The sequence below is a fragment of the Nomascus leucogenys genome, chromosome 15 (genome assembly GCF_006542625.1).
Source record: "Nomascus leucogenys isolate Asia chromosome 15, Asia_NLE_v1, whole genome shotgun sequence".
NCBI classification, from domain to species: domain Eukaryota; kingdom Metazoa; phylum Chordata; class Mammalia; order Primates; family Hylobatidae; genus Nomascus; species Nomascus leucogenys.
In genome coordinates this window covers 10380686-10400527 of record NC_044395.1, presented here as the reverse complement: position 1 = coordinate 10400527, position 19842 = coordinate 10380686, and the positions used below count along the sequence as shown (strand labels likewise).

Below are 19842 nucleotides of genomic sequence, written 5' to 3'. Positions count from 1 at the left end.
TAACTCCATGTTCCATGCAGCTGGATTTTTGGACCCTGTTAATAGCATTAAGGTAGAGGTTCACTGTATCACCTAACACCTCAACACTACCTGTGGGATGCCTTAGTTACCCATCACCAGGTTACCAAGGGCTATCTGGAAAGGGAGGGACAAAAGGACCCAGAAGTAGAAGAATGGGGATGGAGTGGCGAGAATTGAATGGTTTATGCACTACCATTCATAATTGCCAATTGAGGACAACACAAATGGGATTGGTATTTTACAGTAATAAATCTGACCAGGAGAGGGAGGGATCAGGCAGCAGTGTTTAAAGCACACCACACTGGCCACTGTAAACTCAGAAGCTAAGTTAACTGGTATTTTATGATTTTGAGTATAGTCTTTTTATAAGTTGTATACATTTTACAATGTAAAAGAAACAAACTTTGTATAATAGCAAATCGGGAAGGGGATTGCTTAAAATGTTAATGCAGTGTTTTTCTTTTTTTCTCTGCATAAATTGCTTGGCACTTACACAGAAGTGATATATGCTGCTTTTATCATATAACAAATATTTTCCCACTATTATAGCCTGAGTAATACCCATATTAAAAGAGCCTCATTTTAGAAAGACATTTAAAGTTTTTGGAACACATCACATGGAGAAAGGTTGAAACTGGTTTTTCAACTATAATGCGTATACAACTATAATGTGTACGTATACCACATATACATATGCTTGTATGGAGATATGTGTAAAATGTTTTTACTATGGATCATGGATTTAAGAAACTTGAAAAGCCGGGCGTGGTGGCTCACGCCTGTAATCCCAGCACTTCGGGAGGCTGAGGCAGGTGGATCAAGAAGTCAGGAGATCGAGACCATCCTGGCTAACTCGGTGAAACCCTGTGTCTAATAAAAATACAAAAATTTAGCCAGGCGTGGTGGCATGCACCTGTAGTCCCAGCTACTCAGGAGGCTGAGGCAGGAGAATCGCTTGAACCCAGGAGGCAGAGGTTGCAGTGAGCCGAGACTGCGCCACTGCACTCCAGCCTGGGCAACAGAGCAAAACTCCATCTCAAAAACAAACAAACAAAAACCTTGAAAAACACTGCCATAGTATACTTAAACTATCTTTTCATCTATCAGATTGTTAAGGATTTTTTTTAAATTTGACAACATCCAGTGTCAATGAGGGTGAGGGCAAAAAAGGACTACCTTGGTGAGAATGTAAGTTGTTTAATCCTTTGGGAGGGTTAAGCTGTAGATATCTAAATTTTAAATATATATTTATTTATCCTCTTCCATGTTAAGGACCTTAAGAAATAACTGGATGAGTGTGGTATGATGTTTGCATGTGATATTCATTACAGTATTATTTTAATAGTAGAAAAATTGTTAAAAATCTGTATATCCATTAATAGGAAATTGGTTAAATGAGGCTTCCACAAACTGAAACACTCTAAATCTATATTCTATTTACATAAGAAAATTATTTTAGTAAAGTAAGTCAAAAACACAGATTACTAAATAATATGTAGTGTATAAAATTATATAACTCAAGTCAAGTGAATAGTTCAGCAAAATAGCGTTTCTCTGAATGATGAATTTGGGGGTGATTTTTACTTGCTTATACTTCAATGTCCAAATTTTCTACAGTGACTATAAATTTCATTTTAAAACTAAAAAGTTCTTACATTTGGGGAAATACAGTGAATTCCCACATAATGTTTTAAATTACTCAGCCACTAAAAATAAATGTACATGACTTCATTAACATAGTCATTGCCTAAACCATATTTTTCACACTATGTATTCTAGGTTCCTGGAGGTGAAAGGAACCTGGACTTGGAGTTCTTGGCTACCTCTGGCTGCCCCTGAATTAGAACAGCCCATGGGGGTATGTGTATTGAGAGTGGAGGAGTGGACAGGTAGATTGACTTTTTCTCAGGCATCAATCTGTTACAAGGTTCGTGGTTTCAATGGGGCCAGATGCATGAGAGGTCAAAGCATGGGCAATAGGGGTTAACTGAACGAATTGAATGCTAGGAACTCCTCAGGGGAGCCAAAGTTCCTTGCAAAGTGTGTAGATTTTTTGTTTTTTAACTAAATAAGATCTTGGCACTGACAAAGTTATTCCTGCTGTTTGGAGCTACACCAGAACCCGTTGGAACTCTACAGAGGGGTAGAACTAAAGCAAAACCCATCATTCACCCTACAGAGTGATTATAAATTTCATTTTCACACAGCAAAAAGTTCCTAAATTGGGGGAAATATAGTGAATTCCACATAATGTTTTAAATTATTCAGCCCCTAAAAATAAATTTATATATGATTTCATTAATATATTCACTACCTAAACCATATTTTTTACACTATGTAAAATACATTGTATATGTACAGTGAGAGATGCTTTTTGCTTTAGTTCTCATTTTTCACATTAAGGGGAGGAAAGCTACCCATAGATAGCATTCTCACGCCTTTTCACATGTTTCAAGGACAATTTGCAAGTGGATATAAATATATACACATCAGTAGTGATTATGCTTTTATTTCCAACTTCTTATAGGTAACATAATTCTCAGGCAATGTTAGCTGTTTTTTAATCCATCAGTAAACTGCATGAAGATTCTTAATAATACACACAGAAGGCCTCTTTCATATTTGTATCATCTGCATTATTTTTCTATATGCTTGTCATGTGGCTTTACTTTCAGCCTCACTCTTTTCTTCCAAATGGATTATCCTTAAACCTTTTACCTTTAAAGAGCCTGAGATTTATATTTAACTCGAACAACAATTTGCCTCTGTTGCCCCATGTTCATGTTTTCCTAAGCCAGTTTCCCACCCCTCCTGTTCCTGGCAGCCCAAGTGTCTTCCCTGGGCTACTCCCACCTGGCCCTTGCTTTTCATTCCTTAGGGCAGTCACTGAGCACCTCCCAAAGTGCCTGCACATGTTTCTTATTTCTTAGACATTCATATTACCACTATTTAGATTGAAGGAACAGAATTGGTTTGGGCTTGAAGAGAATACAAAGAGATCTGTCTTCAATTATCTGAAAGCCTCTGATAGTAGTAAAGTTTCGTGAGAGAAAGATTTCGGTTCCACATAAGGAAAAACTTGGAAGGTTTTGAATGGAAAGTTCATACAGAGATTCAGTAACCACCTGTCAGAAATTTTGTAAAGAACACATGAATACTAGCTGGCCTATGTGGCCTTTAAAATCTCTTCCAATCCTGAGATCCCACAACTCTGGATAAAAAGGGGCAAAAGTATTAGACATTTCACTCCCATTAATATGAGGGAAGTGAATGACATTGAGGTCCAATTTGTCTGTAGCTCAGAATTAGTCCAATACAGACCCTTAGACTAACTAGGGAACAAAAAGCAAGCATTTCAAGTTACCTATAAGCCCGGGCTCATCAGAATATAGAAACAGCCATGTGCTAGCTGGAAGCCATTCAATGAGGCGTTCTATTAATTTCCTTTAAAAGCAATGGTTATTATTGAAACTCTTAAATGCTAAAATCTGAAGGACCTATCCTTATATCTAAGTTCTGATCATATTGAAACAGTCATTTAGCAACATTGCTCTGATGTCCAGGACCCTGGTCTGTAACGAAAGCAATGAAGGGAGGGGCTGGAAGGGCACTGCTGGGGTGGTATAGGGGACACTGCTTATATTCACAAGGCCATGTGGTCCAAGCATACCGGAGAGCAACCACAGTCCCATGACAAGAATCGATCGCCAGGGTCAGGGACTGGGTAGAGACGGTGTTCATGGAAGCTGGAAGCCACTTGCATCGATGGTCACTGCAACAGGAGATCTAATAAGAGAGCCATAAAATAGGAATGATTAGGTCAGAAGGGTCTTCTAAGAAATTGGGCACTACTCTTTCAGACAATGGATGGGAGGAAAGGAGACACTCTTCACCAAGGACGTACTCCTACAGTAACCAGAACAAACCTGAGCCCACTTTGGATCTAGTCAGCACAGCCACAGGTTGATAATACACGTTCATGTGATCAAATAAATAATTTTAATAAATAAAACATTTACTGAGGGAGACAAGGAAGCATGATCACATAAGGCATTTAGGGAAGGCTCCCCTAACATTCTTTGGGTGATCCCTCTTGCCAAACAGCAAGGCAGGCAGGAATGTAAGTGAACAGAGTGGCCCAGCTGCTGCTTGCTCCTCTCTGGCACTCCCAAAGGCACTGTAGAATGAAGAAGGGTCATAAAGGAACTCTAGATACGAAGGCTTTCTCAAGCCAGAAGGCAATCCAGAAATGGGAATACAAATTATCCAGACCACTGGCAACTAACTAAAGAGGAGAGCTCAGAATGCAGACGTCTCTCAATTCACCTGGAACCCAGTGTGGAAAGAAGCTAAGTGGGGTAAGCGCCAACCAAGCATCTGAGGCAGGTGGCTACCTTAGGACTTCAGAAATAGCAGCCCTAGATAAACTCCTGTGTAGTTAAAGTTCGCCTTTAATATTCTTTTCTCTTCTCCAATGCATTCTTTTCACACACCCCTCCCCAACCTAAGGCCTTATGATTCCCAAAGTCACTCATTTAAATGTTCCATGTAGGAATGCCTCCATCCCCCACCCTCAACTGTCGAAGACTCCTGAATAACCTCTTTCATCAATGGCCCCAATTCCACAGCAGAATGACCCCTGCTAGGTATTAAAAGGAGTCTCATTATATTAAGTCACACTAAGTTACAAATACCTAAGAATAAGCCTCTCGAAGGAGAACCTAAACTCAGAAAATGTCAGGATTTAGGAGAGTGTAACAAAAAATACACCCAAGGATGGGGTAAATATTCTGGAGCAAGGATCCTTCAATAGGTAACCTACAAATAAAGCTGCAGGCCCTGCCCTAGCAAAGATGGTTGCTTTGGCAGAGAAAATTTAAAAGGAAATTAAAAATTTTTACAAGTCCATTTTAATATGGACTTGTTTTCCCTTTCTCGATTGTCCTATCAAAAGTGCTTCCAAGCTAATGAATTAACAGCTGTTTATTTGCGGCTCTGAGATAAGCTCAGCCCCCAACCAACCAAGACCTGCTGCGCCGTAATGTTATAACCAAAGAGATGGCCTCAGTGTGGAGGAAATCTTGACTCCACCAGAAAATGAACCCGTTTATTCTGCTGTTCTCACCTCAAATATCTTGTTGTCCCTTTTCTGCACCTGGATTTGCTGGTAATATGTGAGATTGAGCAGCCCCTTGTGAGCCAAGAGTTCTATCTTCTCAGGCAGTGGTCCTTCAAAGGTCAAATTCTTCTCACCATAAGCCAGAGCACGGGCCCCCAAGTGCAGCCGATAAGCCACAGTCTGTTTATCTCGAGGGTGGATGCTACAGGATAAGGAACAAGTAGAGAACTTGGGGTTTAAGCTCAACAATAACCACATTTTTTTAAAAAGGGGGATTATACAAAGCACCATTTATGAAAGTAAGAATCAAGTTGACTGAACTCCGTAATCAGTGGCCAGTCAGCTTAAGGGAAATGGTGAATGGTAACCATAGATGGGGCTCTGGGCCTTCTGTGGGTTGGAAACCTTGAAACAATAGATGGCTTGGAAGGAAGGAATAAAGGGAGGGTTGGGAGGAGGGAGGGAGACATGGAGGAAGGAAAGATACCAGAACTAACCTAAGAGAGCTAACTCATAAGATTGTTCCTAACCACTAAAAGTCAGGTTTCTTCTGAATCAACTGTTCATTATTTGGTCCCCTAGAGCTTTTATTCATTTATTCAATAAATCAATCAAGTTCCTCCTATAATCCAGACACTGTGTGTTGGACTCTCTTTCCTATGTGAAATCCCATCACATCCTACAGTTAGTGTGTGGTGTTCCCTGGGGCTGATCACAGATATCTCAGTATTCCTCCTGTGAGGCCAGAGGAATGCTGGAATTCCATTTCCTGCTGTCACTGAAGTTAACCGTAGCCTTATGACTTGGTTTGGCCAGTGCAATGTGAGCAGAAATCACTTGTGTGGAAGCACTGAATTGCCAGTATGAGACTTTAAGATGACTGGGGAAGCACAGGTCAACTTGGAGCCTCTATTGCTCTAGGTCTATGAATGATTACAGTGAGCAAAGTCTCTGTTGACCTTTTAACATAGAGAGCGACCAAGAAATAAATTTTTGGTGCATCAAAGAACTGAGATGTTGAGGGTGTTTGTTGTTGTTACTGCAGCACATCCCAGCATACGTGATTCTAGGTGCCAATCCTCAGTCTAATCTGCCCCTCACCGGTGAACATCAGAGTGAAAGGCTACAAAGAATATACGCTGTTCATGCAAAGCCCAGGAAGCAATCATACCTGCCAAAAGGGGAGTCTCTATCACAGAGATCCATAGCTACAGCCATGAAGGTATTGGGCATCTTTGGGTTGGGGACATAGCCGAAGTCTGCTGTTTGATGCCAACGGATCTGGGGAAATCCATCGTCTGAGCTCTTCTTAGACAAATCTGAAGATAACTAGAAAGCAGAGACATTGTTAATTTTATTGTGTCAGAATCCCACACTGGAGTCTTTTTCACTGGCAGACTCTGCTTCTGCTTCTCTCATTGCATTTAAACGCTCATTCAACAGGTATTTACTGAGCTTCTTACTGTTGTGGCAGTGTCTCTCAAAAGACAGCTGCAACAGTCCCTCTCATCCCATGTGCCCTCTTGCAGTGCCACTTTGCCACACCTCTCATCAAGCAGCGGGGTCTGTTTCTCTTCCCTTTGAATCTAGGATTTGCTTTGACCCACAGAATGCAGGAGAAATGATGTTGTACAGCTCCTGAGTCTTGGCCTTATGAGGCCTTGCCTTCTGAATTCATTCTCCTGAAACCCTGAGCTGGTCATGTAAACTCTCTCCAGTTACCCTGCTGGAGAGATTATGGAGGGAGAGGGGCCTTGGAAATTGAAAGATCATAGAAAGAGAGGCTCTAGTGTTCCTGCAATCACAGATAAGGGGCCAGTCATATGGATTTCTAGATCCTCCAGTTAAAATTACGGCCACATAAGCAAGCCTAGCTGGTGTCACGTAGGGCAGAAATGAGCCATCCCAGGGGAGCCCTACCTGGCCAACCCAAGGAATCATGAGCAAAAAATATGGCTGATGGTTTAAGCCCCTAAGTTTTGGGGTAGCTTGTTACAAAGCAATAGATAACTGATACATCTGTATACAATACAGGGCTATGCACTATAGGGAAGCAGAGAAGAATCTGCCCTTGAGCATATGCTAAATTGCATCGAAGACCCCAGTTCTTCACTCCTTCCTATATCCATACCCTCTTGCCATGTGGCTTTGCAGTTCCTCCTGTTAACAGGACAAGTATGTTTTCCAACTCCTTGATTCTAAGCTCAGCCATGTGGTTTGCTTTGAACAATCGACAGAAGCAGAAAGTATGGTGTGTCACTTCCTAGCCTAACTGACCCCGCATGGCTCCACTTGCTCATTTGCACTGCCGCGATCGCCATAAGAAGGACGTGCCTGGGCTAGCCTGCTGCTCCCTCGAGGAGGACAAGAGCTTCTGGAGAAAGACAAGAGCTCCCCTGCTGACCCACAGAGGTCTGAAAGAGCCCAAAGATCTGCAGCTCAGCCAAATCACCCAAACCCCAGCTCCCTAGACAAGAGCTACCTATATAAGAAAGGCTATTTTAGGCCAGGGGTTTTGAGGTAGTTTGTTACACAGCAGTAGCTAACTGGTACAAGTACTTTACAGCTTTGTTGAGGAGGACAGACCTACACATAAGAAGTAAACACAAGGATTGAATGGGTTTATGTTTCATAAACATATAAAATAATATGGATTAAATGTTAAATCAGTGCCACAGACAGCAAGTGCTAAACATTTAGAACAGACAAAGGTTATTATAGGAAAACGTGGTCTCAGAATTCATAAAAACAAATGGGCATCAAAAATATGAGAAGTCACTACAGGCAGTACTGCTCACACTTCACATGTTAGAAGCAATGTAAGATGCAAAGGTGGGGAGGAGAATGGTTGTTCTGAGAGAAGGGCAATCCAGGTGGACTGGAGGATTTGTGAAGGAAAGGCAAAGTTGAAAAGATAGCAAGGCAAGTGTTTGTATAGTGATACTTTTGTATTAAGCAATAAAGAACCACTGTAGAGGTGATAGCTGCACAACATTGTGAATGTGCTAAAGTGCTACTGAACTCAATTGCATGTTATATGAATTTCACCTCAATTAAGAAATTACAGAGCCACTGAAATACTGACATGATCAAAGGACCATTTGAAAAGATTGTTCTAGTGATCATACAAATGGCTCTGGCAAAAAAACAAAATAAGGCCGTGCATGGTGGCTCACGCTTATAATCTCAGCATTTTGGGGGGCCGAGGTGGGTAGATCACCTGAGGTCAGGAGTTCAAGACCAGCCTGGCCAAAATGATGAAACCCCGTCTCTACTAAAAATACAAAAAATTAGCCAGGAGTGGTGGCAGACGCCTGTAATCCCAGCTACTCGGGAGGCTGTGGCAGGAGAATCACTTGAACCCACGAGGTGGAGGTTGCAGTGAGCCAAGATTGCGCCACTGCACTCCAGCCTGGGCAAGAGGGTGAGACTCCATCTCAAAAAAAAAAAAAGGAAACCAAAATAAAGGACTTAACGCAGAGAGACAGATTAGTTAAGCAGCTATTATAATATTCTAGACACAAAAACAAAGGTCTAATCTACAGAGATAGTAGTGGAATTGGATGATGAGAAATAATAAAAACTGACAAAACCAGGCAACCAACTGGATATGGGGAACAAGTGAAAGGGTAAAATCCATCATTCGGAAGCCATGGCATCTGAATTAACTGTGTGGCATCTCAGGCATCCAAGTAGCACCAGAATATTTGGGGAATAATATTGTTCCAGAAAGAGCCTGTGAAGGATCCACAGCTCATGTATTATCAGTCAGCTCATGTATTTATTCATGCTTTTAACAAATATTTACTGAGCACCAACTCTGTGTCATGCACTAATACTGGCCTAGGAGATAGAGCAGTGAACAAAACACAAGAATCCCTTCCCATTCTTATACCCTAGTGGAAAGAGGGAACGAATAACAAGATAGATCCATAAACTACATATCCTATGAGAAAGTGACAAGTGCACTGGAGAAAAATATAATAGGGAAGGGGGAGAGAGTGTCAGAGCTGAACGAAGACTAGGAGGAGATGCGCGAAGAAGCTATGAGGATATCTGGGTATGTTAGGCAGATGACCCACAGGGAGCCGCATCCTTATACAATACTCTCCCCTTTGTGGTAGGGGGAACTCGTAACTTGATTCTAACCAATAGGCTATGGCAAAGGTAATGGGATATCACTCCTGTGATTATGTTGTATATGGCAAAAGTGAAGGGATTTTGCAGATGTTACAAGTAATGTCCCCAGTCAGCTGACTTCACATTCATCAAATGGGAGAGTATCATGGTGAGCCTGACCTAATCAGGTGAGTCCTTTCAAAGAGGGTGTAGAAGCCAGACCCCCTCCCCTGCTGGCCTTCAAGAAGTAAGCTGCCATGAGTTCCACAGCTTCAAGGAGGTGAATTCTGCCGACAACCACATGAACTTGGAGGAGAACTCCAAGCCTCAGATGAGACCCCAGCTCTGTCTGACACCTTCAGTTCCACCCTCAGCAGAAGATCCAGCTAAGCCATGCAGGCCCAGACTTCTCACCCATAGAAACTGAGATAATAAATGTGTGTTGTATTGTTTTAAGCTGCTAAATATGCAGTCATTTCTTACTCAGCAATAGAAAACTAAAACAGCGGGAAAAGAACTTTCCAGGAAGAATGGAAAAGAAAATGGCAGGCCCCAGGATGGGAGTATGCCTAGCGTGCTTAAAGAAAAGTAAGGCAGCCAGTGTGGCTGGAGTGGCGTACGCAAGGCAGAGAGAATTAGGAGGTGAGGTTGGTGGGTAATGCGGGCAGGGGCCACATCATGTATGGTCTTGCTGACCTCAGCCCACGGGGACCCGCTGGAGCCTTCCGACCTGACTTACACTTCAAAGAGTCACTTTGATATATTGACAATATCCTACAGGAGGAGAAAAAAAGGTAGAAGCAGGAAGAAGACCAGTTAGGAGGCAATAATTCAAGGGAGAGATGATGGTGGCTTAGACTAGCGTAGGAGGAGTAAAGGTAGTGAGAAGTGGTCAGATTCTGAATGCAGAGTGAGTTAACAGGATTTGTTTTCATCTAAACGGAAAGTTGATATACTCCTACTCCTGCAAAACACAGAGGCTCCCAGAAAAAAAAAATCTTCACTATTACTATGACACAGGCAGTCCAGCTATTTCTTCCTTCTTTTTCTGATGTTTACATCACCCTGTCCTTTGATTTAGATAGCATTTTATTCTTAGCTCCAGTTCCAGCCAATGAGAGGCATCAACCTATTATCTCTCTTTTACAAACCATGATCTAACTAAGTCAAACCACAAACTGGAAAGCAGTCTGGGCCAGCAACCACATTTTTTTTTTTACTCCATTTCAAAATGTCTGACCCCATCAGAGGACTGCATTTTACACAGACTGTTCCACCCAGCCTTATTACTCACACAGCCCAGAAAATACCTGACATCATCCCTATGAATGTGGCCAAATGCAACTTTGAATCGAGGATATTTTCTGCTCTCTGAGTTGCTCCAGAAAGATGAGAAAATCATCAGGAGAACACGGAGAGGTTGCAGTAATAACAGAAAGGAGCCTTGGATATGATATGGAACTAATAGGCCATTTCCAATTCTCTTATTAAAATTCTTTTAGGCAAATCAGCTTTAACATAGGAAATGATAAAAGGTGCCGCTGAAGCCTCACAGTAGAATCTCATGAAGACTAGAAAATGGGAATAAAAAAATCTATTAAGTCACCCTACTTCTTCCACACCCAGAAGACAAAGTGGAACCATGTGCACCAGCCAGGGTCATAATGAAGATCACAGTAACAACGCCACAGGAAAGAGTCTGTGGTTAAAAAAACTAGCCGGAAGCTCAACAGGGAGCAATGCTAAAAACAGCCCCTCAAGCCAAGGGAATTTTCTCAAAATGGCAGTTTGCTGAGAATTCTTGAAGCAATTCACTCTTTCATTGGCTGCACTACTATATACTCGCCACATGGGGGCGCCGGCGTACTCCACACCCACATGAAATTCCTGTTTTCCTAATCTGAAATACAGTGGGGCACTAATCCGTCTCCCACGGTGGCTGGTAGAAATACTGCGGCTAATAAAGGCGTAGACCAGCCAAAGAATATAAAGCTGGCCACGCTCACGAATAACATGCTGCAGTTTGTGGTCTGTTCAACTGTTCCTCCAAATCCCTATTTTAAAACTACACTCCTTAGGACTCCAGCCCCTAGCCTCTTGCTGTTTCTCAGGCTCCAGGTGGCCTTTCTACTAATAAGTCTGGGATACACGTGTCCAGCCCTGGTCTCTCCATGGAACTCACATCCTCCATCTCTAGCTGTACTCTAGTCACTGCAACCATCGTTTCAAACTTAGCACTTCTATGAAGCCAGTTCCTCTTTCCTTACAGACCAACTGTCCCTCCAGATCTTCTGATTTCTCTCATCAACACTAACATTAACTGGCATGTTCCAAGCTTTCCATGGATGAACTCATCCAATATTTAAAATAACAAAGAGTTCAGTATCGTGTTCAAAATCACGTGGCTCAGGAAGTGTCAGAGCTAGCATCTGAATGCACTTAGTCTAGCTTAGACTCAGTCTGAACCATGACGCTGTCATGCTGGGTATTCCCCTTTGAAGGGATATGTTTATATTTCCAGACTTCCACTAGTAACCAGCATGTTTTTGTTGGTAATTATAAAGTTAAAACCTGGAGGTTAAGGGACTTTCACTAAACTGTAAGGCATAAGTACAAGAATCAGGTCCTTCTGATTGCTGTATTTCTTTTTTTTTTTTTTTTTTTTGAGACCGAGTTTTGCTCTTATTGCCCAGGCTGAGTGCAATAATAATAACAACCTATGCCTCCTGGGTTCAAGCGAGTCTCCTGCCTCAGCCTCCAGAGTAGCTGGGATTACAGGGATGCACCACCACACCCGACTAATTTTGTATTTTTAGTAGAGACGGGGCTTCTCCACGTTGGTCAGGCTGGTCTCGAACTCCCAACCTCAGGTGATCCGCCCACCTCGGCCTCCCAGAGTGCTGGGACTACAAGCGTGAGCCACCACGCCCGGCCTAATTGCTATATTTCTAGCACCTCACAAGATTCACAGCATATAAAAAGCATTCAACACATACTTTTGGTTTGAGTTGGCTAAAGTCATACTCAAATCACCATGTGCACAGGCCAAGGGAGAAAAAAGTACTTCCAAAGCCCAAGTGTAGTTTCCACCAACAGGAATGCAGAACTGGTGACAGGAGCTGCTACTTTGAAAATAATGGGCAGAATAATCTTATTTCAAAGTCAGAACAAATGCAGGAAAGAAGAAAGAAAATAATCATAAAGGCATTTTTAAGTGAGAAGGTCTATACAAATATTCGAAAGAAGGTACAGTGAAAAGGACAAGGTAGGGGAGTTGGGAGGATGGTGAGAAGGCATCTGTGGGGCGTGCGGAGGTAGGTGTCTGGGACCATGGATGTCCCGTTTACACAGTAAAGCCTACTCTGTTGTCATGTTGTAAGATGGGCATTGTTTTTATATTACCTTACTTGTTTGATTTCTTATGTTCTAGAAAAACCAGCACTACCACCCTGCTAAAAAGTGTAGTTCATATGAACATGTGGAGGCTAGGCAATTATGAACTTGGTCAAATATGTTTATTCTTTTTATGCAAGGCTGAAAGCAGAATCTTTCTGACTAGTTATCTCTAATTAAATGTATGGTTTCTCTTGCTATCTTTTTTCATTCACGTGTTAAGCCGCTATTTAATGAGTGCCAATCAACTACATACGTACTAGGGATGTAAGTGTGACCCAGGAAAATGTAGTCACGTAGGCAACCTCATGCAAATAAAAAGGGAGGGTAGAGGGAAAGGGGGCATCTAACACAGACTCTGGATAGTCACAGAAGGCTTCCTAACTAGTATGTAGGCTGAGGCCTAAAGGATGATTAAAGTTAACTAGGAAAGTATGGAAGGCAAGGAGCAAGTGCAATGGCCTGGGAGTGAGAGAGCATGGTGGATTCCAGGGAGTGGAAGGGATAACACCAAGTTGGGGAGGGGGTGGGGAAATGGACATTCTCACAGACAGTTGCTAAGAGTATAAATTTATACAAACTCATGAATTTCTTCAGAGAAATCTGGGGACATGTTCAAAGCCTTACAAAGGTGTATCTTTTGACCCAGAAATTTCATTTCTGGGAATTTACCTTAGGGAAATAATCAAGCATATATGCAATGATTTAGCAACAAGGAAAATAAACATGCCAAAGTTTATTAAAGCAAAACGTTTAAAACAACCTAAATGCCCAATCTGTAGACAGATAGTTAAATAAACTACAATATAACCATATTTCAGACTCTACAATCATTACAAACTGTATTGAAGATTAATATTTATTGACATGAAAAAATGTTTACTACTTATCTCTAATTGAAATATCACTTTAAGAGAAAAATGCAAGATATAGTACAGATCTATTTCAAAAATAAATGAGCAGAAGACAGCTGCTTATTTCTGGATTGGAAAATTATCGTTTTTAGCTTCTTTTTCGCTTATCTTTTTAATATTTCCTCAATGAAACTGTAATGCTTTTTAAATAAGAAATATTAGTTACTTATCAACTTTTTTTGAAGTTTTAATTGTCCTATCAGTGAACTGAGATGAAGTAAGCCTTACGTTCAGTTCTTGACGAGCATGTTATGAGGACAGAAAAGGAAGATGAACTCCAGGAAAGAGATCTAAATAGCACATCCCCACACCAATGCCCATAAACCTCTTCCTGTCAACACAGGAACAGGTGTTGACATGGACAGAGAAGCCTTTACCCACATCGTACCTGGACAAGTCCAAATGGGAAGAAACGCTCCGTCTGCCCCTGGGAACCACGGTGGAAGGTTTCACGCCAGTCTTCGATGAGCGCAGGGAATGTGCAATTGTACAGATCCATGTTATAATTTATATTGGACTCCCCTAAAAACAGTCCAAATTGTAAGGGGAGTTTGGAGTAGACTGCAAAAATGACCACACATTACTCTCCTCCCTCTATCCATGCCCTGAGGTAGTGGTCTTCCTACGGTATCTCCGGACTGGCCTTTTTCCAGCCAATGGGGCATCAGCAAATGTGGTACAAACAGAGGCTTGAAAAGTACTTCAGGTTTGGGCTCTGCCCTCTCCTGAGGACCCTGGAATCCTAAGACTATTATATAAATAATAAATGAGTCTATACTGGCTTGCTGAAGAGGTCACCTCAGAATCATGTTGTAACAGCCCCCAGACAATACATCTAGGGAGAGACCATCCTAGGTCATCCAGCCATCAATCTGCCAGGTGGCCAAAGACACATAAGAGGTCCCAGCAGGAACTAGCTGAAGCAGCCCAGACATAAAAACTACCCTGCTCACCCGCAGAACAGTGAGCTGAATAAAATTTAAAGTTATTATTGCTTTAAGCCACTACGTTCTAGGGTGCTGTGTTATACAGCAAACGCTATCTGATACAATGGAGAAAGAGTACATTGAACACTTACCCTGGTACCATACCACCCCTTTCAGAGTCATATTGCACAGTGGATGGATCATGGCATTCCAGAGAACAGAGTGCTTACTGGGACCAGTTACAGAATCGTATGGAGCGGACCTGAAATCATACGATGCACAAGTGTCACCAGAGAGCCAGTGATTGATCACATAAAGGTCCCTAATTGGGCATCTATCCACTTTCACTTGTGGCAAACTTCTGATGAAAGCAACACAGAATTAAAATTGAATCGAAACTCTTTTTCTTGAAAACGTGAATATTCTCTGAATTTCACCTCCAGGTTATTCCCAAAATAAGTGTATCAGTCAGCTTCCTATGGTAATTAAAGGTAATTTCTAAGGTAATTAAAGCCACAAGGAAGGAGTGCTTTATTATTATCTCACATGGGGGGGGGGGCAATAAATTTACTTAACTTTTATTAAATAAACCTTTATTTAATGGACAGACATTTAGGTTGTTTTAAACTTTTTGCTTTTATATGCAATGCCAGGATTATCTTCCTTATAGCTAAGTCATTGCATATATGCTTAACTATATCCATAAGATAAATTCCCAGAAATGAAATTGCTGTGTCAAAGGGCATCTTTTTTAAGGCTCTGAACATGTTCTCAAATTTCTCTGTAGAATATTTATATGAATTTATCCTGTAGCTGCTGCGTGTGAGAAGCCCACTTCCCCACACCCTCGGGATTATCCCTTCCACCCCCAGAGATCTGGTCTAACGCTCACTCCTACTCTACTGCAGGCCATTCTTCCTGTTCCAAAGTTGAATATCTTCACTCCCCCACAGGCAAGCTTTTACCCAAACTATACCAAGAGCTCAAGCCCATCCTCCTCCCACAGGCCTTCCCAGTGTGAATGAGACATGGTCCATGAAAGCAGGTCACATACTGCTCATCTCTACACTGATGTTAGCATCGGGATTTGTACTCACTAGCCCTTTACCTCCCCAAGTATTCTTCCTGATCCAGCCTTTCCTAAGCAGGTATTCATAGTATACTGATACGTTTCTTTGAGTACATGTTTATAACATTTGTTCTTCCTGTTGGATTGTTTACTCTTCTAGGCAATACAGCACAATGGTTAGGTGCACAGACACTGAAGCCAGACTTGCCACTTACTAGTCATGCTCATGAGCAAGTTACTAAATCTCTCTGAAACGTAGTGTCTTCACTACGGTCTTTAATATCTACACTTCAATATATCAATATACATTCAATATATTAATAATTAATATATAAATGCTTAGCACAGTGTCTGGCATATAAAAAGCTTTCAGTAACCACTAGCTATTACTATTATTAGAGAAAAAGATACTTTTTTTTTTACATGTTCTCAAACAATTGTGGTGGCAATGACAGTGAAAATAATGCTTTCCCTGTGCATGAATAAATTATATACATTCAACACATACTGGGACATTCACCATATACTTAACTCCCCACAGAGGACCATGACCCTCTCTCTCACATAATTCCCTGGTAGGCTCTTTCTCAGACTGGAGAATGCTGTCTTACCCTTGTTTAGGGACCCCACAGGCTTTCAGTGACCGTCCAGATGACCAGGCTTCAATGGGTGTCCCGCCCCAGCTGGAGGCGATCAGCCCGATGGGATACTGCAGAGTGTCATACAGGTGACGTCCAAAGAGCCAGCACACTGCTGACATGTACTTGAAATATCCATGGCCTAAGTTTTCTGTTCAGAGAAATGGTTAAAGAAAAAGAGCCAGAGAAAGGTTGATGGATACAAACTGCAGCTGCTAGGTGGGTCTAGGTGAGAAGGGTGGGCAGAGGTCATTCTTCTGTTGTTGTCTAAGACTTTCAAAAGTAGGATAAGATTGAGAGGCACAGAGAAGATACAGCATCAAGACCAATATGCTGGTCTGAACACTATTATCTCTTCCAAACCTTCCCTAAGGAGAATCTTTTCCAAGGGAGAAAACCGTAACCTTAGTGATAGTTTCCTTTTATCTGTCTTCATGTTTTTTCAGTTGCTCAAAATGCTTGTTCTCATAACAAGGAAATAGCTCTCTCTGCCTGGGAGAGAGGCAGATATGATAGCGATTTTGCTCTCAGTCTGAGTATAAATAATTCACTTACATAACATGTAAGTTAAAACTCTGGCTAGGCAATAGGCTTCCCCGTGCTTCCCATCACTTACAGGATCCGCAGACTCTCAGATAATCAATGCTCTCCCTCAGATAGGTGAGAGGTGGGAAGGCCACCATGTCCCCATGCTACTCTCTTCTATGTCTCCCCTCTTACTTGGCCACTCATTCCCACTTCGCTCTGTGGGAGGGAAAAAGCAAGCAGGGGGCAACTTAAGAAGAAATGTGTATTTTTTTTCTGGTGGCTTTATAACCAATTTTATAGCTATGGTTAAGAGGCTGGGCATGGTGGCTCAGACCTATAATCCCAGCACTTTGAGAGAACGAGGTGGTTGGATCATCTGAGGTCAGGAGTTTGAGACCAGCCTGGCCAATATGGTGAAACCCCATCTCTACTAAAAATACAAATATTAGCAGGGCATGGTGGTGGGCACCTGTAATCCCAGCTACTCGGGAGGCTAAGGCAGGAGAATCGCTTGAACCTGGGAGGCAGAGGTTGCAGTGAGCCGAGATCGTGCCATTGCACTCCAGCCTAGGCAACAAGAGCAAAACTCTGTCTCAAAAAAATAAAATAAATAAAAAATAAAATAAAAGTCAAAAAATAAAAATAAATAGCTATGGTAAAGAAAACATGAACAGATAAGTGATGGGAAATTCGGCCCAAAGGGAAAGCAACAGAAGCCAAAATTATTGTTTAAATTCTCAGCACAGTCTAACTCATTCATCCAATTACACTGCCCAGTAACTAACAGAGGCAAGAGTAAGCAATTTCATGTTAGAAGAAAGCTGGTGAAGAGGGGAGCATGCTTGCTCACACAAGGATGGGATCAGTTCAGCCCAAGGTTTATTAAAGACTGACTATGGCTAAGTCACTGGCACTCCAAAAGCAGACAGTGCAATAGTGAGGATTCAAATCAATTCCAAAATAATTAAAATGGACAGAGCACCTACCATGTGTCAGGAACTACTAGATGGATGGGAGACAGTGATGAAAGTGATATAGAGACACATGGAACCTCTCCTCATAGGTCTCATAGTTGATAGAATAAGGCAAGTAGGGCTGGGCATGGTGGCTCATGCCTGTAATCCCAGCACTTTGGGAGGCTGAGGCAGGCAGATCACGACATCAGGAGTTCGAGACCAGCCTGACCAACGTGGTGAAACCCCATCTCTACTAAAAATACAAAAAAATTAGCTGGGTGTGGTGGCACGCACCTGTAATCCCAGCTGCTCAGGAGGCTGAGGCAGGAGAATCGCTTGAACCTGGGAGGCAGAGGTTACAGTGAGCCGAGATCGTGCCACTGCACTCCAGCCTGGGTGACAGAGCGAGACTCTGTCTCAAAAAAAAAAAAAAAAATAAGACAAGTATTTAGTTGAATAAAATACATGGCAAAAGATGGTAAGTGCCTCAAGAAGTACAAACAAGTATTAAGGAGTTTTAACACAAAGAAAGAATATCAAATGAGAGGCAGAGCTTAAAAGGCCTAATAAACACTGACCTCCCCGCCCCGCACTGTGCTTCCACAACACTCTGTGCATCGCTCCATCACTAGACCATGCAATAACCATCTGTTCAGTGTTTCCCTTAGCTCACTACACTATTAGCAGAGATTTCACCTGATTCATGTCTGTATCCTCAGCGTCCAGGACATGATGGAGAGTCGGTGTCTGCTGACTGATTGAGGGTGCCTGTGGTTTCACTGACAGTAGGTAGAGGGGAGTAGTAAACAGGAGGGAAGAAGAGAGCTGGGGAAGCCTTAAACCATCAACAGGAGTTTAATAAACAGAGCTGACACTCGAGGCAGAAGAAAAAATACATGAAAAGGCACACAGAATAGGAAATACTCTGAGAGTATTTGGCTGGAGCAGAGATTATAAAAGAGAACAGTGGAAGATAAGACTGGAGGGGAGGTTAGAGCCTCAGCTTGGAGTAAAGAAAATGGAAACCCACTTGAAAATGCTTGAGAATGAGAATGGGGTGTAGGCAAAATAACAGACCCCAAAAACGCCCACACACTCATCCCTGGAACCTGTGGCTGTGTTACCTCGCATGGCGAAAGGCACTTTGTAGACGTGATTAAGGTTAGGGACCTTGAGATGGAGAGAGTGTCCTGGCTCATCTAGGTGGGTCCAATCTAATTACAAGAGTCCTTAAAATCAGAAAACCTTTCCCAGCAGCAGTGATGTGATGACAGAAGAAGAGGCAGGAGACCGGGCGTGGTGGCTCATGCCTGTAATCCCAGCACTTTGGGAGTCTGAGGCAGGCAGACCATGGATCACTTGAGGCCAGGAGTTCCAGACCAGCCTGGCCAACATAGTGAAACCCCGTCTCTACTAAAAATACAAATATTAGCTGGGCGTGGTGGGGCACACCTGTAATCCTGGCTACTCGAGAGGCTGAGGCAAAAGAATCACTTGAACCTGGGAGGTGAAGGTTGCAGTGAGCCAAGATCACATCACTGCACTCTAGCCTGGGTAACAGAGTAAGACTCCATCAAAAAAAAAAAAAGGGAAGAGCAGAGCAGGCAGGAGAGATTCTCAATGTGGGAGAGATGGATCCTCTGTGCCCTTCCTAGATATCTGCATTGCCTCGCCTCTTTCAGGCTGCTACTGAAATGTCGCCTTTCCCCATCCCAGCATGAACACTTCCTATTGCCTCCCTTCCCTGATATATTTATTTGTTTTTGTCTCATTAGCACATGTCACCCATTAATCTATCCTGTGATATCCACATTATTCATTCAGTTTATGATTTCACAAAGTGAAAAGTTCAGATAGCAAGGCATAATACATTATCCAAATTTGACTGAGTCCTGAGTTTTGGATACCATGTAGTAAGAGTTCATAGAGCAAAGGATTCATCCAAAAATTTACCTGAATCCATTCAGTTCCTGAGCTCTTTTACAGGGAGAGTTCAAATAGTGTAAGATGGATAGCATCAGATACTTTGTGTATAATTTACTTATTTTATGATTCACTTTCAGTATTCCCTTACACTAGACTGTAAGCTCCATGAGGTCAGGTATTCTTGCCTGTTTTACTCACTATGTTATCCCCAGCACTTAGAACAGTGTCGAGCA

The 19842-nt window shown here is 42.2% G+C and overlaps 1 protein-coding gene across 2 annotated transcripts in view; it reads right to left on the bottom strand.

Annotated features, from left to right (window-relative positions):
• Window positions 1-2514: 2514 nt before the first annotated feature.
• SIAE (sialic acid acetylesterase) overlaps window positions 2515-19842 on the bottom strand; it is a 39777-nt gene continuing 22449 nt past the window's right edge. For both annotated transcript variants that reach the window (XM_030794768.1, XM_003253328.4), the window contains exons 5-10: window positions 16173-16350; window positions 14645-14754; window positions 13955-14088; window positions 6312-6469; window positions 5147-5342; window positions 2515-3807 (exon numbers count right to left, since the gene is read on the bottom strand). In XM_030794768.1, coding sequence (XP_030650628.1) covers window positions 3556-3807; window positions 5147-5342; window positions 6312-6469; window positions 13955-14088; window positions 14645-14754; window positions 16173-16350 — 1028 coding nt within the window. In that variant the 3' untranslated portion in view covers window positions 2515-3555. The remainder of the gene's footprint in view (window positions 3808-5146; window positions 5343-6311; window positions 6470-13954; window positions 14089-14644; window positions 14755-16172; window positions 16351-19842) is intronic.